This window comes from Misgurnus anguillicaudatus, chromosome 16, assembly GCF_027580225.2.
Source record: "Misgurnus anguillicaudatus chromosome 16, ASM2758022v2, whole genome shotgun sequence".
Lineage (NCBI taxonomy): Eukaryota > Metazoa > Chordata > Actinopteri > Cypriniformes > Cobitidae > Misgurnus > Misgurnus anguillicaudatus.
In genome coordinates, this window is record NC_073352.2 from 11,278,002 (window position 1) to 11,297,586 (window position 19,585).

Consider the following 19,585-nt stretch of genomic DNA (forward strand, 5'->3'; position numbering starts at 1 on the left):
TAAATAGCCAATAAAGTTGTCCAAATTAAGTCTTTAGCAACACATTACCAATGATATATACATGTTTTATATATTTACAGTAGAAAATGCACAGAATATCTTCACAGAGGAACATGATCTTTACTTAATATCCTAATGGCTTTTTGGCAATAACTTTGACCCTTACAATTTGTTTCTACAAATATACCCATGCTATTTGTGACTGGTTTTGTGGTACAGGGTCACATATCATATGGGTTTGAAATTACAAGAAGGATGACAGAAATTTTAATTTTGGGTAAACTATATCTTTAAAGGGACACTCCACATATTTTGAAAATATGCTCATTTTCCAGCTCCCCCAGAGTCAAACATTTGGTTTTTACCATTTTGAAATCATTCAGCTGATCTCCGGGTCTGGCGGTACCACTTCCAGCACAGCTTAGCACAATCCACTGAATCCGATCAGACCACCAGCATCACGCCAAAAAACAACCAAAGAGTTCGATATTTTTCCTATTTAAAACTTGACTCTTCTCTAGTTACATTGTGTACCAAGACCGACGGAAAATGAAAAGCTGCGACCCTCTAGGCCGACATGGCTAGGAACTACACTCTCATTCTGGCGCAACAACCAAGGACCTTGCTGCCGCAACATGACTGCAGCAGGCGTAGTGATATTATGCACTACCCAAAAATAGTCCCCTTGGTTACTTTCAATAGCAGGGGACAATTTTTGGGCACTGCGTAGTAATATTGCGCCTCCTGCAGCCATGTTACATCAGCAAAGTCCTTGATTATTACGCCAGAACGAGAGTACAGTTCCCAACCATATCTGCCTAGAAAATCACAACTTTTAATTTTTTTGCCGGTCTTAGTACACAATGTAACTACAGAAGAGAAGTTTTAAATAGGAAAAATATAGAAACTCTTTGGTTATTGTTCAACGCGATGCCAATGGTCCAATCAGACTCAATGAACTATGCCAAGCCATGCCAAAAGTGCCGCCAGACCCAGAGATCAGCCGAATGGATTCCAAAACGGCAAGAATCAAATGTTTAACTCCAGGGGAGCTGGAAAATGAGCATATTTAAAAAAAAAAGTGGAGTGTCCCTTTAAAAACAATACCAATATCGGAGCTGATGGTGTAGTGAGCAGTGCTCATGCAATTCTAACGACCCAAGTTCAAATCCCAGCTTGGGGTCATTTCCTGATCCCACACCCCTCACTACACACTGTACTTTCATGTCCTCTCTATACATACAATCAAATAAAAGGAAAAATGGCCTAAAAACAAAACAATGCTTTCTAGCAAGGTAGATGTGTTAAGCAATGACATTTGTTAATTAAGTTACAGACAGGGAGGATGAATTATCAAAATAAAACATGGTATGATTGTGGTGGCAGTGGGGCATTTTAATATCATCCTGCTATACAAAAGTTTATAAAAAATAAACAACTTAAGTTGAACAACTATAATTCAAGCTACTGTAATAATCCTGGGTTTGGTCACACCACTGCAAGAAGAAACACAAAGATTTACTTAAAAAACACGTACAGTGCAGCTATGATGCTAAAATATTCAACTACACATCAAGCCCAGAGAAATGTGAACCAGTCTGTGAAATCCCAACTCAAGTCAATTTTTCTACATAAAATAAATATAATTCTGTGAAAATATAACCTTATCTTTAATATAATTAAGTATATTTATTAAAATTAAACTTTGATGCTCCAAATCTCTCAATTAGATTGAGACTTTAGTGTGAATTTCACAGACAGGGTAACAAATAATTCATTGTTTGTGTAACAGTAATTGTGTTTGTTCACCTGTCCCGTGTAGGGTCTGTAATACTTCCTGTATCTCTGTGGGTCACTGCTGCACCCGTAAGACTGACCAGAGGAAGGCTGATGCCAAACCTAAAATATCAACATAAATTTTTTTATTTATACTAACGGCTAATCGTAAATGATGTCCTCCTTACATTAACATAAACTTACATTTTTCTCGAGTAAGCAATGGTTATGTGATTGACAGCTATATGGACCTCCTCTCCGTCCTGAAAGAATGAGGAAATATTGTTGGTATAATGAAAATCATCATTCAGTAGTACACTGTAACATCAGCAGTGAAGTCAACAGGACGTAGCATTTATTACCACAATGATGTACGAGGCGCTTCTGATTTCCATGTCTGTGTTTTTTGCGTTTCGGAGGTGCGGGTAGAAGTTTTCGTGCTTCTTCTTTATACAGTGTCAGGAGCTTCGAGGCCTCGTCCAAGCAGAGCTCCACAAACATCACTTCATCCAAATACTCATCATCCTGCTGTGGCAGCGTAAAGCTCGCTGGGAAATAACGCAGAGAAAGAAAAAAGTCATGCAATTGACAGGAGATTGTAAGGTAGAAAGTAGTATTTAGCGCTGAACGGTTAAAAATTAGCAAGTGATGTCCAGTCAGTGTCTTAAACATAAAACCCACAAAAGTATATATTTCCTGACCTTTGGCTTTCAAAAGGGATATTTCTGGAATTTCCATGCCTTCCTCCTTCCGGTGCTGTACGAGGCGTCTCTTCCACATCGCATCTTCTGGGCAAACCACCACCGCTTTTCGCTGGTAACCATGGAAACACATCATTTTGTGTCGCTGGGCAGATGGATAGATGTTGACCTTGGTAGAGAATGAGCATAGGTGAGTAAAAAGAAACATAATATGGCACCATCTGGCATATACCACACCTTTATTTCACATTACCTGGTCAATGATGTAGTTCCTCCGTTTGTTTGCAGCTATTCTGATTAGATGACTGACACATTGAGTGGCTTGCTGTAACATCAGGTCTCTATGACTGCCTTCAGGTTGCATCTATGTAGGTAAAAAGTTTGTGTGACGTCCCTTTATCAACATTAGGGTGCGTTCAACTTCTTGGTAATACTGTCATAATGAGATCATATTTTTTTTGGTCATGCAGAATACATTATTGATCTCACCCTCATGCAGTCCAATACAGAGTTTGTACTTAGAAGATTATAACGTTTCCGTTGGTTCTGAGCCATATGAGACTGAGCCCAGTGTGTCTTTCCAGAACCTGGCATACCAACCATCATCAACACCTGAGACAGACAAGAACTCAGTTTAGACATTTTGGGTTATTTTAGCTAATGCTAAAGCATATTTATTAACGTTCTCACCTCACAGTCACTTCTTGACGTTGGCGGTAAAAGAGCGCGAGTCCTCTGACCAGGAGGAAGTGAGGTCAGCGTGCAGAATCCCACAGGAAATGGATGCCAGGTATTATCTGGGTCGAGATTTACAGAAACTGAGCAGTTTTTGCAAAGTACATGAGGATAGAGAGCTTGACCTTTTAGAGCGGACGCGGTCACCTGAAACGGCGCTCCAAGAGAACGTCCGTTTTTGTGAAATGAAAGTGATGCTTCTCCTCGTTCACTGATGGCCTAGATATGAAAATAAAACAATAACATTAATCTTGTAATTTACGATCACTGCAAAGTTTGCATACTACATCAAACTTATGTCATATCTAGGCAAAAATAAAAAGAATACTGACAGCGAAACACCCAATGATGTCCCCTTCTGAGAAGGGTTCACCAAACTCCTCCTCCTGCCCCTTTGTTACTATCTTGCCACGCCCATCAAAACCATACGAAAGCTCTACTTCTCCTGAGGAAAATTAGATGTGTTACAAATATAATGGTAAGATAGTAAAAAACAGTTTGTATTGTATTGCATTGTTTTTTTGTTTACCTAACTGAAAGCTTGTGTTGTCCACAGACCAACCCACTCTGAGCACGTGCAGGTCGGGGACATAACTTGTGTCTAATGCAGGCGCCAACAGACACTTCACAAACTACAAACAACAAAAAGAATCATAAATCAACAAGCAAACCACCACTAGAAATATATGCATCCTTTTCTTAAAAAAAAAAGATCTACGTTTTATACTACTTCACACCTTGGCTTCGAATCCGACCTTTCCTTGACAAAATCCATGGGTCATCCTACACCCGGACCAAAGCAGAGGGAATTTCTCCCAAAGCAAAGGCTGTCCACTGCTTCCATCAGAACTCACCTCGAAATGCAGGTCACAGTTATCTGTACAAATCAAGTTGAATTTATTTTTATAGCACTTTTTTACAATGTTGCAAAGTTTCAAAGCAGCTTTACATGAAAGACAAAGACACACAAACATTCTGTTCCTGTCCACAGGTTTATAGTTACTATAGCCCTATTTGGATGATAATTGTTTCTCGTGGGGACGTAAGGTATTTTCATCATTTACAGCGTTGTTAGCGATCATTTTATTGCTGTCCGAATCCAGAATTTCAGTGTTTTTCTCCGACCACCCGAGTAAAAATCCCCGGCCAAATTACCTACTGTTTTTTGATAAACCCTGCCCTATAGTTAAACATTTGATTCTTACCATTTTGGAATCCATTCAGCTGACCTCTGGATTTGGCGCTAGCACTTTTAGCATAGCTTAGCATAATCCATTGAATCAGATTAGACCATTAGCATTGCACTAAAAAATAACCAAAAAGTTTTGATATTTTTCCTATTTAAAACTTGAATCTTCTGTAGTTACATCGTGTACTAAGACCGACAGAAAATTATAAGTTGTGATTTTCCAGGCAGATATGGCTAGGAACTATACTCTCAAACTGGCGTAAAAATCAAGCACTTTGCTGATGCAACACGGCTGCAGAAGGCGTAGTGACATTACGCATAGTCTGCTTGGTTACTTTCAATAGCAGGGGACTATTTTCGGGCACTGCGTAATATCACTACATTGCAGCCACGTTACAGCAGCAAAGTCCCCGACCACCACACGAGAATGAGAACACAGTTCCCAGCCATATCTGCCCAGAAAATCACAACCTTCAACTTTCTGTCAGTCCCAGCACACGACTCAACCACAGAAAAGTCAAGCTTAAATAGGAAAAACATCGAAACTCCCCGGCTACCTTTGAGCGCGACTCCAATGGTCCAATCAGATTCAATGGACCGTGCCAAGCCATGCCAAAAGTGGCACCGCCAGACCCGGAGATCAGCTGAATGGACTCCAAAATTGCAAACAGGCATTTCATATTAAAAACTCATCCACCGCAAATTTATTTATAATCTGAATGCATAAGTTTTATTGCGGAGGAGGCATGCAAATATATTTTTACAGACATCCTAATAAGAAACAATTACCATCCGAATAGGGCTTAGGACATGTTCAATGTTTAGGCTTTGATTTGCTCTTACAGGAATCCAGTCGAATATCCTCAAAGTCTATTTCAGATTCATCTCCAGTGTCCAGCAGAGGCTCTGGTGTCTTAGCTCTGAGAAAAACAGAAATCTACGCATGTCAAGCTTTACTTATATAGCACATTTTAAAACAGTGTTTACAAACTGCTTTACAGAAGATCTGTATCTAGATCAGATATTAAATACAAAATATAGGAAATGTAATTATTTGCTTTCCTTGCAATATATTTCTGAGTAATGCAAACAAGTAAGGATTTAAGATTTTGTCTGGGACAGAATTTCACCACTTGGGACAATAATGACAACAAGCTGACCACTTAAGAGTTGTGTTTTAGGTTAGTGACCTAGCTATAGTTAGTAAATTCAGTAATCATATTGCTAAGAAATGTTAGGGCAACACCATGAAGACAATTCTGTAAGCCTGCGAAGGGCTTTAAATGTGATTCCTCCATCTGGCATGAATCAGCATTTCTACAGATGCATTTAAAGTGTCTGGTTTTAGTATTCTTTTTTAATACTAAATACTAGTTAGTCAATATATAGATTAGAATATGCATGACAGAACATTTTTGTATACAAAGTGTTTATGCAATTTATTTGAATAAGTGTAATGGCATACATTACATACAGAAGGCAGCCAGGCAGGTGTACCTGTTGTAATGAACTTCCTCTTTAAACTCATAAAAATCTCTGCCTCTCTCCCCATTAAGCCTCTTCATTCCTCCTCTATCCTCCAGGGTGGTATCAACAGTCTCAGGTTCATCTGTCTGTATATTGAGCACTGCATAAGAGAGGTAGACATCATTATTTATATCTCATCATAAACATTACCATCAATATTGAAAATGTTGTACTTGAATGAAGTGACATACAGTGATCTTGCTCACGTGGTCCATCTGACACTGGATTTGCAAAGACTGTTGATGAGCATTCTGACACAGCATCCTGGTCCACTGCAGCAGCGGTTGCCAAGGCGACAGGATCCACGGGAGCGGCTGACTGCTGTTGTACACCCTTTGTTTGGTGATGTAGATCTTTAATAGTGTCCTCCGAGTTCCTATAGGTCTGCTGCTGCGGTGTGTTACTCGTGACAGCGCATGAACACAGTTGATACGGCTCGGTTTGTGTACTCTGGTCAGTGTAAGTATGCATACTCTTGCTGGAGGGAATAGTGCATACTGGAGACTGCGCTTTAACGCGCCTGTCTTTTTGTTGCTCCTCTGCAGGCGTTTCACCCATCGTCTCACATACATCTTCTCCGTCATTCCCACTTTTAATGGGCTGAACACCGGCTTCAATCGCAGAAATGAGCCGGACTACCAGCTCGGCCTTCAGGCCTTTTGGGTCGAGACCTCGCTCGGTTAACATGGCACGCAATTCGGCCACTTTCAGCTTTTTCGCTTCCGCCAGCAACATTTGCGATTAGGCGTGTCAATTCCACATAAAAAAACACAACAAACCTTATTATTGGCAAAGATAAATCAGTTAGTTTGAACACTCTTCCTAACTATTGAGAAATCCCTCACTGTACTACCAAAACACCGCTGGTGAGAATTCAAGAGCGTATACTGATCGTTGATTGGCTACCAAGAGTAAACCGATTGCTGATTGGCTGCTGTGAGTGATCTAATCGTGGATTGGTTATCAGTACGCTTGCCCCGCCTTCCAGCGCCACGTTTTTATTAAAGTTTTTTTTTAATAATGCGCTACCAGCATATAATTTGTAATTAAGCGCATTGTTCAAGGTTATTTGGTAATTTATATTTATAAATATTCAGTTTACAAACGCATATGTGTGTAATGCACACTATTGGTTAAGTCAGAGGGGTCAGAGGTTGATATGTAAATTTCTAACATGGCGGCCCCCATAGATGACATGTTTTCTTTATGCGCGGATCCTGCAAAAACTAGTAATTGCGTGGAAATCCGATTGATCGATAATATCAAGGTATGCATCGGGAACTTATTATATAAAACAGTTTCATTTTACGTATCGCAAACAGTTTCAACCATGCTTGATATGTTTGATGCTCGCACCACTCCCATGTGTCAGCCGGTTTTCTTAGAGAAAATGTAGATTAGCTAAATAGTAGGCTTTGTGACAAGTAGTCATATTCAAGTTTTTTAGGTGGTGACGTTTAACAAATATTTTTGTCAGCATCAGTAACTTCCTTACTGAAGAAAACAGCTAAAACCAGCATAAGCTGATGAGCTGGTTTTAGCTCGTCTCCCAGGTTGGTATTAGCTGGTGTTACAAGCTGGTCTAGCTTTTGGTCACTTTTTAAGATGGACTTAGCTGGTCAGACTGGAAGACCAGCTGACCCACCAGCTTTGCCAGGCTGGAAGGACCATCTTGAACCAGCTACTGCCACCTTAAATCAGATAAAAACCAGCTACCAGCTCATGCTGGATTTGTCGGTAGGGATACATGTAGGACATGGAGCTGAGATTTATGTAAGAAAAATTTTTTTTGTGTTCCCTAGGGAAAAGGATTATTTGCCAAGAAAGCGTTTAAAAAGGGTGATACCATTTTTATTGAGCAACCTCTTGTTGCAGCCCAATTCTTGTGGAATGCCTTTTACAAATACAGAGGTAAGTCTGTAAAATGATCCAGAAGACTCTGATATGCTTTTTTATGTGCATTATATTTACTAAACCATTCTTATCCGTATCTGGCATGGTTCTTTGCTTATTTAGCATGTGAATATTGTCTCCGTGCTCTGGAGACAGCAGAGGAGAATGCCAGAAGGTTAAGTGGTCTGAAAGCTCTCAGCCTGCCCCATCCTGAGCTGTGTAAGGTCCGACCTGACCAACACCAGGCCTGTCCGCAATGTCAGGTACATTCCCATCAATGAGCTGTTGACTATCCTTCTATTCTCAGTCGGGAGAAGAATCAATAATATTGATTGTAACATCCATTGCTTGATTATCATCACATACAGGTTCTTTTCTAGCGTACAAAAGCAATCAAAGCTGTCTCAAGCAGTTTCTGTACATGACTTTATTTTTAAATGGATTATATGTCGTCCTCTTCAGGTGATGTACTGCAGTAAAGAGTGCCGACAAGCTGCATGGGATCAGTATCATAAAGTCCTGTGCCTTGGACCCTCCCATGAAGACCCAGAGCATCCAATCAACAAGCTACAGGAAGCATGGAGGTAAGACGCTATGTTTACAGGACAACAATGCAGTAAAAAGTTTAACGTACACATAACAACGCTGTCAAAACAGATTTGATCCCTTTATTTTTCATATTATTCAGGAGTACGCACTATCCTCCGGAAACCTCCAGTATTATGCTAATGGCCAGGATGGTGGCTACCATCAAGCAGGTCATTGTTTCTCATCACGTCATTTGTAGGTGTTAAATATTAAGTGTGGCACTGCTAAAAGTTATTGTTTATATTATTGTTTCTTTCAGGCTAAAGATAAGAAACACTGGCAAAGGCTTTTCGCTAACTTCTGTAGCCGTACGGCCAACGAAGAAGAGGAAATAGTTCATAAATTGTTAGGGGAGAAGTTTCAGGTAGAGAGAGTTGACTGCATTTGTATGTACACGGCTTGTTTTTACATATAGATTTAAAAAAAGTTTTTATTTAGCATACCGGTGGAAAGTTAGCGATTTAATGATTAAATCAATATGCTGAGTTGTAGACATTGTTCATTTGAAATGCTGAGAAACACGGTGCTTTGTATTTTTTCAGGGTCAGCTGGCCTTGCTCCATAATCTGTTTACCACGGCTCTTCGTGATGACGGTCTCAGTCAGGTGAGCTGTGAATGTTTAAAATTCAGTCATAAATATTTGAATATATAAACACAGCAATTTTAATCTACCCGAATGTACTTAACTTGAAGAGATAAAAGTGGATATCTTCTGTGTTGTAGTGGTTTACACCTGAAGGATTTCGCTCGCTGTTTTCACTTGTTGGGACCAACGGACAGGGTATTGGTACCAGGTAGGATCACTTTATTTGATGTATTTTTTGGAGATATCAGGTATATATAATATATAGCAGGCTTACTACAGTGACTTTATGGCCGTACTGCATTGTATTGATGTTCCTCAAGCATTCATCTTCAATGAGATCAAACATGTTTAATCATACAGACTCCTTTCAAACTATGTTTTGTAGATCATGCACAGTAATGCAGCTCTGGTTTTTCTCACATGGTTTTTTTGTGTCTTCAGTTCTCTCAGTCAGTGGGTTCATGCATGTGATGCACTGGACCTTCCTAGCCAGCAGAGGGCGCAACTAGATGCTTTTATTGACCAGCTGTACAAGGACATCGACAAAGGTAGTTTTTGTTTAAACATCAACTTGTTTTTAGAATTGACACCCTCACAAACTTGTAAACAACATCTATACTTTAACACCTGCTTTCTTTACTGCAGAGACACATTTTTATAAATGGCCATCTGTCTGTGTAAAATGTTTGTGCAGAAGTGTGAAATAAATACAAGTGATGAAGGGGTTGTAAAGATCATGTCGTTTTCTTTTACAGAAACCGGTGATTTCCTCAACTGTGATGGTTCAGGCCTGTTTTTGCTACAAAGCTCTTGTGAGATTTGTCTTTATGTTGACATACAGTAGTTCGAATTGTTGCATTATTTAACCTTTAAAAACAGTGCCTGTCTCCTTGGTCTTACAAAATGTAAAGTTAAGGACGAGGACCCATGAATTAAACTCACTCTATTTAAATATTGCAGAATGTTTTGCAACTTTTTTGGGAAAACCTTAAAAGTCTAGATAAAGTCAGTTTGATATGTCACATGAAAGCATACTACACGACTCCATTATACATTTCATTTCAACTTTACCGTTTTTTTTTCTTGTAGGTAACCACAGCTGTGTTCCTAATGCAGAGGCATCATTTCCTGACAACAACTTCCTTCTTCACCTCAATGCCCTAAGTGACATTAACCCTGGAGAGGTCAGTGGAGATTTGGGATAAAAGATGCTAAGCTGATGTTATGAGGAAAATTTGTATTATTATAAAGCCTCAAGTGTTTTATTGTCAGTAAGAATTACAGGATACGAGCAGTTTTGCCAGCTAGGCTAATAGATTGAAAATGGTTACATGTGCCTGCTGTCATGCTGGAGAGGTAAAACACTGTTGCTCACATGATCACAGAGATTGATTTATTTTTATAGGTCAGATTTGTTTATCTGAACCACACTGGCCAATAGATGCCAGCTTATTATGAATTAGAAACAGCTTTGGTGTTAAGTTCACATTGTAGCCAGTACTGAGAGCTCTTTGAATTTTTATGTATTTGCATAAATACCAACTCGGTTAAAGTACGGTGTAGTATTTGTTCAAGCATTGGTGCTCACGTTTCCTGCAATGTTCTTGCTCTCCAGGCAAAACTTACACAAACTGTCTGATCAGATTGATAAGAAAATGCATCTGGTACAGCAGGTTACACATAATATTTGAAGAACATAGTATATATAAGCAAATATAAATTATTGCAAGTCAGCTGAGAAAATGTCTAGAAAAAATGTATAGGGGCGGTTTCCTGGACAGGGCTTATCCTAGTCCCAGACTAACGTGCATGGTTGATCTGCCTTAATTTAAAAACACCTTGTACTGACACCTTGCCATTGTTTTGTCTCGAAATTCAAACCAGTATCGTTTTTTTGTAAGATATGTTTGTAACATGGATTAATCTAAACCCTGTCTGGGAAACAGCCCAATCTCCTCAGACATGCCACATACTAGTCATTTCAGTTACTTAAACTGGTGTATATAGAAACATTAAAATGTATACTTTCCATTGACATGTCACATATGTGATATGTTGAAGGTTCAGAACAACTTTATGGGGCTAGGCTAAGAAATGTAAAACTTGTATTTGTGTTAAAGGAATGGTCTACTCATTTTCAATGTTGAAATATGTTATTGCCTTGGCTGGGAGTTGTTGGTGCATCCCTCTGTCGTCTGTGTGCGTGCGCGTGGGCGCTGGAGCGCGTTGCGACGCTTCCATAGCATTTAGCCTAGCCCCATTCATTCAACGGCACCATCCAGAGACAAAGCCAGAAGTGACCAAACACATCAACGCCCCTCCCATTCAAGACGAGCAGTTATACAAGCAAGTTTGGTGGTACAAAATAAAACGTAGCGCTTTTCCAAGCGGATTCAAAAGAGGAACTATATTTTATGGTGTAATAGCACTTTTGGGAGTACTTCGACTCGCCTGAAAAGTCTGCTCCCCTTCTCACTCTCATAATGGGAGAGGGAGGGTGTTACTGCGCCGAGTCGAAGTACTCACAAAAGTGCTTTTACGCCATAAACGTATATAAAAATGTGTTTGGTCACTTCTAACTTTATCTCTAAATGGTACCATTGAATGAATGGGGCTAAGCTAAATGCTATCGAAGCGTCGCAGCGCGCTCCAGCGCTTACGTGCACGCACACAGATGATAGAGGGATGTATCAACAATTCTTAGTTAAGGTAATAACATATTTTAATATTGAAAATGAGTAGACTATTTCTTTAAAACGTGTTCATTCTTCTGTACAAAAATGCGTTATTTGAGCTGCAAGGTTGATCTGTGGCACAACTGTTTTAGATGGATGAATTCTGGTTAAGTTATTGATCTTACTTCCTGTGGTGCTGGTTTTCTTTTATGTGAATCCTTGCATGTGTCCTTTTAAAGTATTTATATATTCATGCCTTGTACCATAGACCTGCATTGTAAGTGCAATACTACACATGAGATTACTTGTGTTCACAAACAGGGGGATGAGTTAAAGGAAAACACCACCGTTTTTCAATATTTTAATATGTTCTTACCTCAACTTAGACAATTTAATACATATCTATCTTTTCTCAATGCGTGCACTTCACCTTTGCATGGCATGTCGTGGATGTGTTAGCATTTAGCCTAGCCCCATTCATTCCTTAGGATCCAAACAGGTATGAATTTAGAAGTCACCAAACACTTCCATGTTTTTCCTATTTAAAGACTGTTACATCAATAATGACACGAGTAAGTATGGTGGTAAAACATGGAAGTGTTTGTTGACTTCTAAATTTATCCCTGTTTGGATCCTAAGGAATGAATGGGGCTACGCTAAATGCTAACACATTCACAACGCGCTGTACAAAGATTAAGTGCATGCATGCACTAAATTGAAGTAAGAACATAGTAAAATATTGAAAAACTGTGGTGTTTTCCTTTAAAATGTTATCGATAGTTTAATTTTTTACAGTTTTAAAGGAATAGTTCAGGCAAAAATGAAACTTCTTTCATCATTTATTCATCCTGATGACTCTGTATGTTCTGTATGACTTTCTTTATTCTGTTGAACACGAAGATATTTTGATAAATGATGATCAGCATACATTTGACGGTACCCATTAACTTTCATGGTATTTGTTTATCCTACTATGGAAGTCAATGGGTACCGTCAACGTTATGCTTCCCATCATTTATCAAAAATATCTTCTTTTGTGTTCAGCAGAAGAACGAAACCCATACAGGTTTCTACAGAGACAATGTGCATATTTTAAACCTTCATCAATATGTAAATGAAAACAAATTAGCAGTACTGTTGTTGATAGTCGTCTCTCTTATGGTGCCGTCTCACTACTCCTGTAGGAAATCTGTATCAGCTACCTGGACTGCTGCCAACGAGACCGAAGTCGCCATAGCCGGCACAAGATCTTGAGGTAAACGAATGCAATCCATTGTTTAAGTATTCTGTGTGAAACTGGCCAGCTGAGCTCTTGGCCTGGATAACCACAGGCGCTGGTGGGTTACCGCTGGCCCTTGCTCTCTTATTGATCATTTACCTGTCAATCGGCAGCTGCTATGCTGCCTGGATAGCCGAGTAGGGTTTGTTTGGAAATCCCACTTGATCTATATTCACTTCATTCTTGTGAAAGGTCTTGACTACACCTTGAAAAGAACCACTGACCTTCTTGACTATGAAATCAAAATCAAAGACAAGGACCCCTTTGAATCTGATGGATATAACGTGTCCTATGAAATTAAAGTAGATTTGAAGACCGAATCACACTGTATTCTGATTGAAATGGGTTGTAAACTTTAAAAAAATAATTTTAATATTCAGCATCATTCAGGGGTTCCTGTATTGTTTAAGTTTGTTTTTATTTTCTTTATTATTATTAATTGAGTTTTTAAAATAAATGTTTAATTACTTCCAGTATAATTTGAGTCCCTACTTAGTTACAGAGCAGATTTTTGGATCAGAAGTTCAAATTCACAGCACGGCCATAGTGGAGACATTGAAATGTGCTGAAAAAGTGGTATTTCTGCTACATTTAGCAGTAAATTGTGACTGTCATAACCGTGCCGTCTCTGGAGCATTTATGATTCAGCGGCATGAACTGGATCTGCTCGGATCTTGTGTCAGATGGGATGCACTGGATAACAACTGGTGGATTTGCCAAAGCTTAGAAAGTTCATGGCCCTGAATCTTTGAAAGACTCCAGTTTCATTTGTGTTGTCTTTACAACACTGCACAGAAACAGACGTCTCAATGGGACCATCTTTCCCATTTTGTCTAAACATTTTTTTTAAAGAAATTAATCCAATCAAATCTTTCAACATTAAAATATATTAAATCCAAATGTTTTCAGTACTAACTGTAGTATAGTAGCACAGTGGTGTATAAAGACCTTACATAATGAACTTTATTTTATTTTTATTACCTTAGAATCAGCCGTTTTTATTTGCATAAAACGTGAGTCCATATAAATGGAAGTCGCTGTCATGTTTCTATAATAGCCCTGAACAGACAAACTGTTCAAGAGAGCGCGTTTGGTCCCTACGTAGGGCTGGGTACCGAACGTCGATACTTTAATGGTACCGAACGAAAAACTCTGATACTTTGAGTATCTGAAAATGGTTTATCTTTCGGTGCCAAATTTCGATTCCAAAAGCTAAGCGGCTGTGTCTGTGCTTGCGTGTAAGGGCCTAAAGCGCCGGCGATTGGCTGTCCACCACCATGTGACGGGGAGGAGTTCTGAAAATACTCGCAGTCACCCAACACAAGTGTAGAAAGGATGCAATATGAGAAATATACTGAAAGGCTTTGTCCACCAATAGAGTTAGCGCAAGTATGGCCGTGCTCTCTCCGTGAAAGGCACGTCAACCAAAACGACGCTTCTCCCTAAGTGACGAGTGGTTTCAATTTAAAGCACGCGTGCAACCTGTGTCTCTGCTTGTTTTACTCGCGCCTGGTTCCGCATTGCAAGACTTCACGCGCGCGTCTCCCACAACAGTCTCAACAAGGTGTTTAACTTGACCCACGCGTGCAGCTTGTGTCTCTCAATGCTTATGAAATACTCGCGCCTATCTCTCCACATCGCAAAGCCTTCATGCCCTCATCTCCCAAAATGGACGATGCGTTTAAACCTATTTTTTACAGTCTATGGTTTAAACTTGACGCACACGCGCATCCCAACACTGCTTACAAGCCTAACTCGTTATTTAAAACAAACTAAAATTCCATTTAACTGGTTTGCTAATTTCACTTGAATGAAATGACATTGAACGCATTTCCTTCTCATTTTAAAAATCCCAAATGTATTTAAAAATTTGATAATTATGAAGTTGAGTATTGTTTACAGAAAAAAAAACATGCATACAAAGATAAAGTCACTCATTTAAATATTTTAACTTTTTGTCAAAGTTGCAGCTATAATGAACCCACAAATACTGTAAGTGCAAGCTAAATACCCTTTTACATTTTATAAAATAAAGCAGTGTTAATTATATTCTTAATTTCATTATTTTTGTTTCCTTATTTTCATAAAAAAAACTGATAAGTGTGTCTGCTGGCGCACCCTTATCCAAAAAGCACAACCAGTTTTATTAATAATGTTACCCTGAGTGAGAAGTGTTACCAGAATTTGTTTTAATTAAGGTGAAAAATAAAAGTTTTTTGTTGATGTTTAAATGGATTTTAAAACATATGGTATCGGAAAAAGTATCGTTAGGAACCGGTATCGTAATTGGCACTGGATCGAAAGATTTTAAACAATACCCAGCCCTATCCCTACGTTATCTCCTGTTTGTCCTGTGACAGCTACCGTATCCGTTTTGAAATTGAGGGGTGAGCTGTGGACTGAGCTGTAATTCACAATCTCACCACTAGATGCCTCTTAAATCTACATGTAGCACCTTTAAAGGACAAGTTGGGTATTTTACACTTAAAGCCCTGTTTTCAGATTGTTTATGATGAAATAGAACGGTTTTGACTGAAATTTGGACATATGCTGCTGGCCCGAGAATTTTTCGTGTTTCTTGTATCACCTCCCACCTATACAATGGGTGTATAGGTGCACTGGAACAGTTCTTCCTAAAATGCATTAAACTTTCGTTTACAAAGATGTGAAACTCACAGAGTGGTCAGGGGTGTTCACTGATATGCTCACACAAAAATCGCTGCAAAAGATGCTTTCCAACAGCTTTTATCGTAGTTTTTGTGCAACTCCATTGACTTGTATTAGATGTGCTGTGAGGTACGGTATTACTCCGCCGCCGGAAACTTTGTTTCTATTCTTGCAATTGGCAAAGGCGGATTATCGCCACCAACTGGGCTGGAGTGTCTATTATTCAAGCTCTCAACGGAAGAATATACGGGTGTGAGGCGTTTGGAAAAATAGGTCCACAAGTTTACAACGAATGCTAAAACATCTGTTGGAAAGCATCTGTTGCAGCGATTTTTGTGTGAGCATTTCAGTGAACACCCCTGACCACTCGGTGAGTTTCACGTCTTTGTAAACGAAAGTTTAATCCATTTTAGAAAGGATTGTTCCAGTGCACCTATACACCCATTGTAGAGGTGGGAGGTGATACAAGAAACACCCGAAAATTCTCGGGGGGAGCCACATATGTCGAAATTTCAGTCAAAACCGCTCTATTTCATCATAAACAATCTGAAAACAGGGCTTTAAGTGTAAAATACCAAACTTGTCCTTTGAAGGTGTAATGTAGGTTTTTAGCCGGATCTAGTGGTGAGATTGCGAATTGCAACCAACTTCAATTTCGAAAGGCATAGAGAAGCTACGGTAGCTGCCGGTGTATGTAAATAAAAATGGCTCATTCTAAGGTTATAAAAACAATACAGTTCATAATTTAAGGTCTGATAATATAGTTATGTAAATTATTTTGCATTTCTGTCAAGAGATCATTCTAAAAGTCTCACATTGCACTTTTAACATAGTCATTGATTTTTAACCAGCATAACAAAAAATGTTTTTGTAGAGAATCACCAATTACACTTTTAATAATAAATGATGTATCACAAAATTTGTCTTTTTCAGGGAGAATTACTTATTCATCTGTTCCTGTCAGAAGTGCATGTCCCAGATAGATGATGCGGATATGACATCAGACGATGAAGAGGAAGTTGAAGGCGAGGGTGAGACGGAGGGGGACGACATGGAGGATGAAATGACTGATGTGTGATTTCTGCTCAGGCTTTCTGCTTAAAGCCCACTCAGCCCATCTCAGCTGTTTGTATGTGGATATTTCCAACACTATGAAAAATGTCACCATATTTCCAAACATTGGAGAAACCAACATCAAACTCACAGTAGCAGTGCAATTGTTTGGCTGTTATAACTTAAATATGCAAGCCTATGCAAAATATAATCGCAGAATATTTTTATCATGTGCTTTTTTTGGCATGACTCCGTGGACATGGTTTGAAATGTTTCATGCTCAACAAAAACTTTTTGAAATGGTGTTGTTAAAATAACAGCATGCAAACACATGCACACACACGCGACAAAACATAAAACTGTCTGTGTGTGCACTAATGGGCCGTATTATATAAAGACATCCAAAAGAACATAAGGTGTCCATTTCATCCACACAGTCATCTGATGCAAAGGTTAAAGTGACTAGCTTCGTTTTATTTGCATACTTTTGTACCACACCAATCCTGGTATAAAACATCCAGTCTTTCCAATCCAATCAATTTCTAATGGATAAAATTAAGCAGCGGAAGGTAGTTTGTTGTGAACAATCATCTCATGTTGATACTCTGATGTTAAAATCTTCGGCACGATGAGGTGAAATCAGGTACTGTTGGCTTTGCCGACCTGCTCTCATCTCTGATTTCCTGCCGTCGATACACCTGCAGTTTGTCATTGTATAAATTGTATCGAGTCTGAAGTGCTCAGCTAATCTCACTGATGGCGAATCTGGCATCTTAACCGGCAAGCCGATGAATTTTGCCTAGCGATTCTCCTTTTGATGTCTAGCGAGGACAATCTTGCAGAAGGTATGAAAATCCAAGCAATCCCATTTTATACCTTATGTCATAATCCTCCAGCTTTTAATACTCTCATCCTCCCCGTTTATGAAATTCATCTCGCAGCGCTCGCGCTCTTCTTTTCACGGATGGTGATATTGACAATTTATACTTTTTTCTTAACCCTTCAGTCACATCTGCCAAATTAATTAATCATTCAGTGGAGCAGACACTAAATAAAGCGTAACCAGCAACCTTCCCCAAGCAAAACTAAACATAATGACAGATCAGTAGTTGTCTTACTTTGAAGATGATAAGCGTTTCTAACATCAACTCCTGATGTGTATTTAGCCATGCTTGGTAAGGCAAGCATCCCTATTGCTTGCTATTACTTTTAAGCATTTTTTTTTACCATAAAATCATCATCATATAACCTTGATATCTTTATTATTGACTGAGTTAGATGAACTTATCTTAAAGGGACAATAAGTAGGATTTACCTCCATCTAGTGGTGAAATTGTATTTTGCATTTAAACGAATAGTGCTCTTTAGCGCCTCACTTTTCCAAATGCGTGTTGCAACTACGGTAGCCGTTATGTACTCACTGATCTCTTTGTCCGTTTCCATAAATATATACACTAGATGTCGCCTTGGGGTTCTAAGCATGCGTCAAAACCGCCGCCTTCTTGGAACAGGGGTCTTGTCATAGGAAGTAGGGGTGGGACAAAAAATCGATTCTTAGATGAATCGCGATTCGGACGTGGGCCGATTCTGAATCGATTCACAAATGTCAAGACTCGATTCTTAAATGTTAGTTTACAAAATAATAACGTCACGTTATCAGAACCCAAATGCGTAACTCAACTGGGGGAACGGTGATGCACCCGGACAACTTAAGAGAGCGCGCACTGCACGAGCGCGTAGCGGAGCTTACAAGAGCAGAAGAGAAAGAACACTTTAAATGCTTGTAGGACTATACTGCATATATCTCTACATTGAATTTAGGGCTGTCACCATTACTCTATTCTTTTAGATATAACATGAATATACTTCTGTAAAAATATGCACATAGTTTGTTATTCAGTCGCTGGGTGCGCTGCATTATATAAATACAGTAATACTGCCAATCACTGTGTATAATGATGATGATTAGACGCTTAACGTTAGTCAGATCGTGGAAGTTAATGCCGGTTAACATATAGAATTAATATGTCACGTATAATTACTATTTTTACTGGTTTTAATGTCTTACAACAGAAACAGGACATATATGTATATAAGAATGACATTATTTATCCCTTAGTTCCATTAAAGTACAGCATATGACAGTTCAGAGACTAGTAGTAAAAGCGCAAACATTAAACTGGCTTTGAGAGCAAATGTGATGTAATGACGTCACAGATATGCAAATTAGTACGTCAAGAATGGATTCTGAATCGAATCGGGACCTTAAGAATCGATTCTGAATCGATTCATGAGGATCCAAGCGATTCCCACCCATAATAGGAAGTAGCTAGGTAAAGCTGCTATCTCCACCTGTACTTCGAATTCATGGACGATGCCGGACTTTTGTGCTGCGTATTGATGTTAGGCCTACAAGCACTATGCACTATAGTTAGAAAAAGTAGATTTTCATAATATCAAAACTTTAATTTTTTTCTGGACTCATTGCTAAATACATGTCTGACTGTTGAAACGAACCAAAAGAAAGCCTAGAAAATCGCATTCATGACGATTTACAGTGATTTTATTTCCGTTACACCATTGCCTACAATGACGCTGATGCTGGGTTCTCCTGTTTCAAGATGGCGGCTCTATTTGACGCACTCGGTCCAATGAACTGCCGTAGCCAAGACGACATCTAGTGTACATATCTATGGTCCGTTTCAGATGGTTCATGTGTTCTGAATGAAAACGCGTTGTGGAAACACATTGGTAGGCTAGTGCTTTTTGTCCCTCTCTGCTATTATAGTTTATCAATACGGCGGAACGACATGGAAGCCTTCTAGGACTTAGCCGTTCAATGTAAGTAAAGAGAAGAAATTCTAAGCTTACAAAGAAAAGTCAGATCATTGGCAGAGGTCATTTGACACCAACGA

General features: G+C 39.1%; 2 protein-coding genes across 2 annotated transcripts; one reads left to right on the forward strand and one right to left on the reverse strand.

The window, feature by feature from the left end:
• Positions 1-1,076: 1,076 nt before the first annotated feature.
• On the reverse strand, positions 1,077-6,816 carry LOC129422360 (heterogeneous nuclear ribonucleoprotein U-like protein 2). The gene is made up of 14 exons (XM_055178250.2): positions 6,120-6,816; positions 5,899-6,028; positions 5,245-5,321; positions 3,950-4,089; positions 3,742-3,844; positions 3,545-3,657; positions 3,168-3,431; positions 2,967-3,089; positions 2,731-2,841; positions 2,478-2,646; positions 2,139-2,324; positions 1,981-2,039; positions 1,810-1,899; positions 1,077-1,496 (listed from the first exon to the last, which is right to left on the reverse strand). Exons 1-14 carry the CDS (start codon positions 6,661-6,663, stop codon positions 1,440-1,442), a joined length of 2,166 nt encoding a protein of 721 aa, XP_055034225.2. The 5' UTR covers positions 6,664-6,816; the 3' UTR covers positions 1,077-1,439.
• smyd5 (SMYD family member 5) lies at positions 6,807-17,085 on the forward strand. Its single transcript, XM_055178251.2, has 13 exons — positions 6,807-7,195; positions 7,731-7,839; positions 7,945-8,084; positions 8,284-8,405; positions 8,510-8,579; positions 8,669-8,773; positions 8,952-9,014; positions 9,134-9,204; positions 9,438-9,544; positions 9,752-9,808; positions 10,086-10,180; positions 12,856-12,926; positions 16,551-17,085. Exons 1-13 carry the CDS (start codon positions 7,103-7,105, stop codon positions 16,693-16,695), a joined length of 1,248 nt encoding a protein of 415 aa, XP_055034226.2. The 5' UTR covers positions 6,807-7,102; the 3' UTR covers positions 16,696-17,085.
• Positions 17,086-19,585: the final 2,500 nt, after the last annotated feature.

Bases quoted from the DNA above. Each gene is read 5' to 3' on its own strand.
- LOC129422360 (XM_055178250.2), bottom strand. From the start codon at position 6,663: ATGTTGCTGGCGGAAGCGAAAAAGCTGAAAGTGGCCGAATTGCGTGCC. The intron at 2,647-2,730 runs GTAATGTGAAAT...TTCTCTACCAAG, and splicing joins GGAACTACATCATTGACCAG to GTCAACATCTATCCATCTGC. The intron at 2,325-2,477 runs GTCAGGAAATAT...GTTATTTCCCAG, and splicing joins ATCCCTTTTGAAAGCCAAAG to CGAGCTTTACGCTGCCACAG.
- smyd5 (XM_055178251.2), top strand. From the start codon at position 7,103: ATGGCGGCCCCCATAGATGACATGTTTTCTTTATGCGCGGATCCTGCA. The intron at 8,580-8,668 runs GTCATTGTTTCT...TGTTTCTTTCAG, and splicing joins TGGTGGCTACCATCAAGCAG to GCTAAAGATAAGAAACACTG. The intron at 9,545-9,751 runs GTAGTTTTTGTT...TTTCTTTTACAG, and splicing joins GTACAAGGACATCGACAAAG to AAACCGGTGATTTCCTCAAC.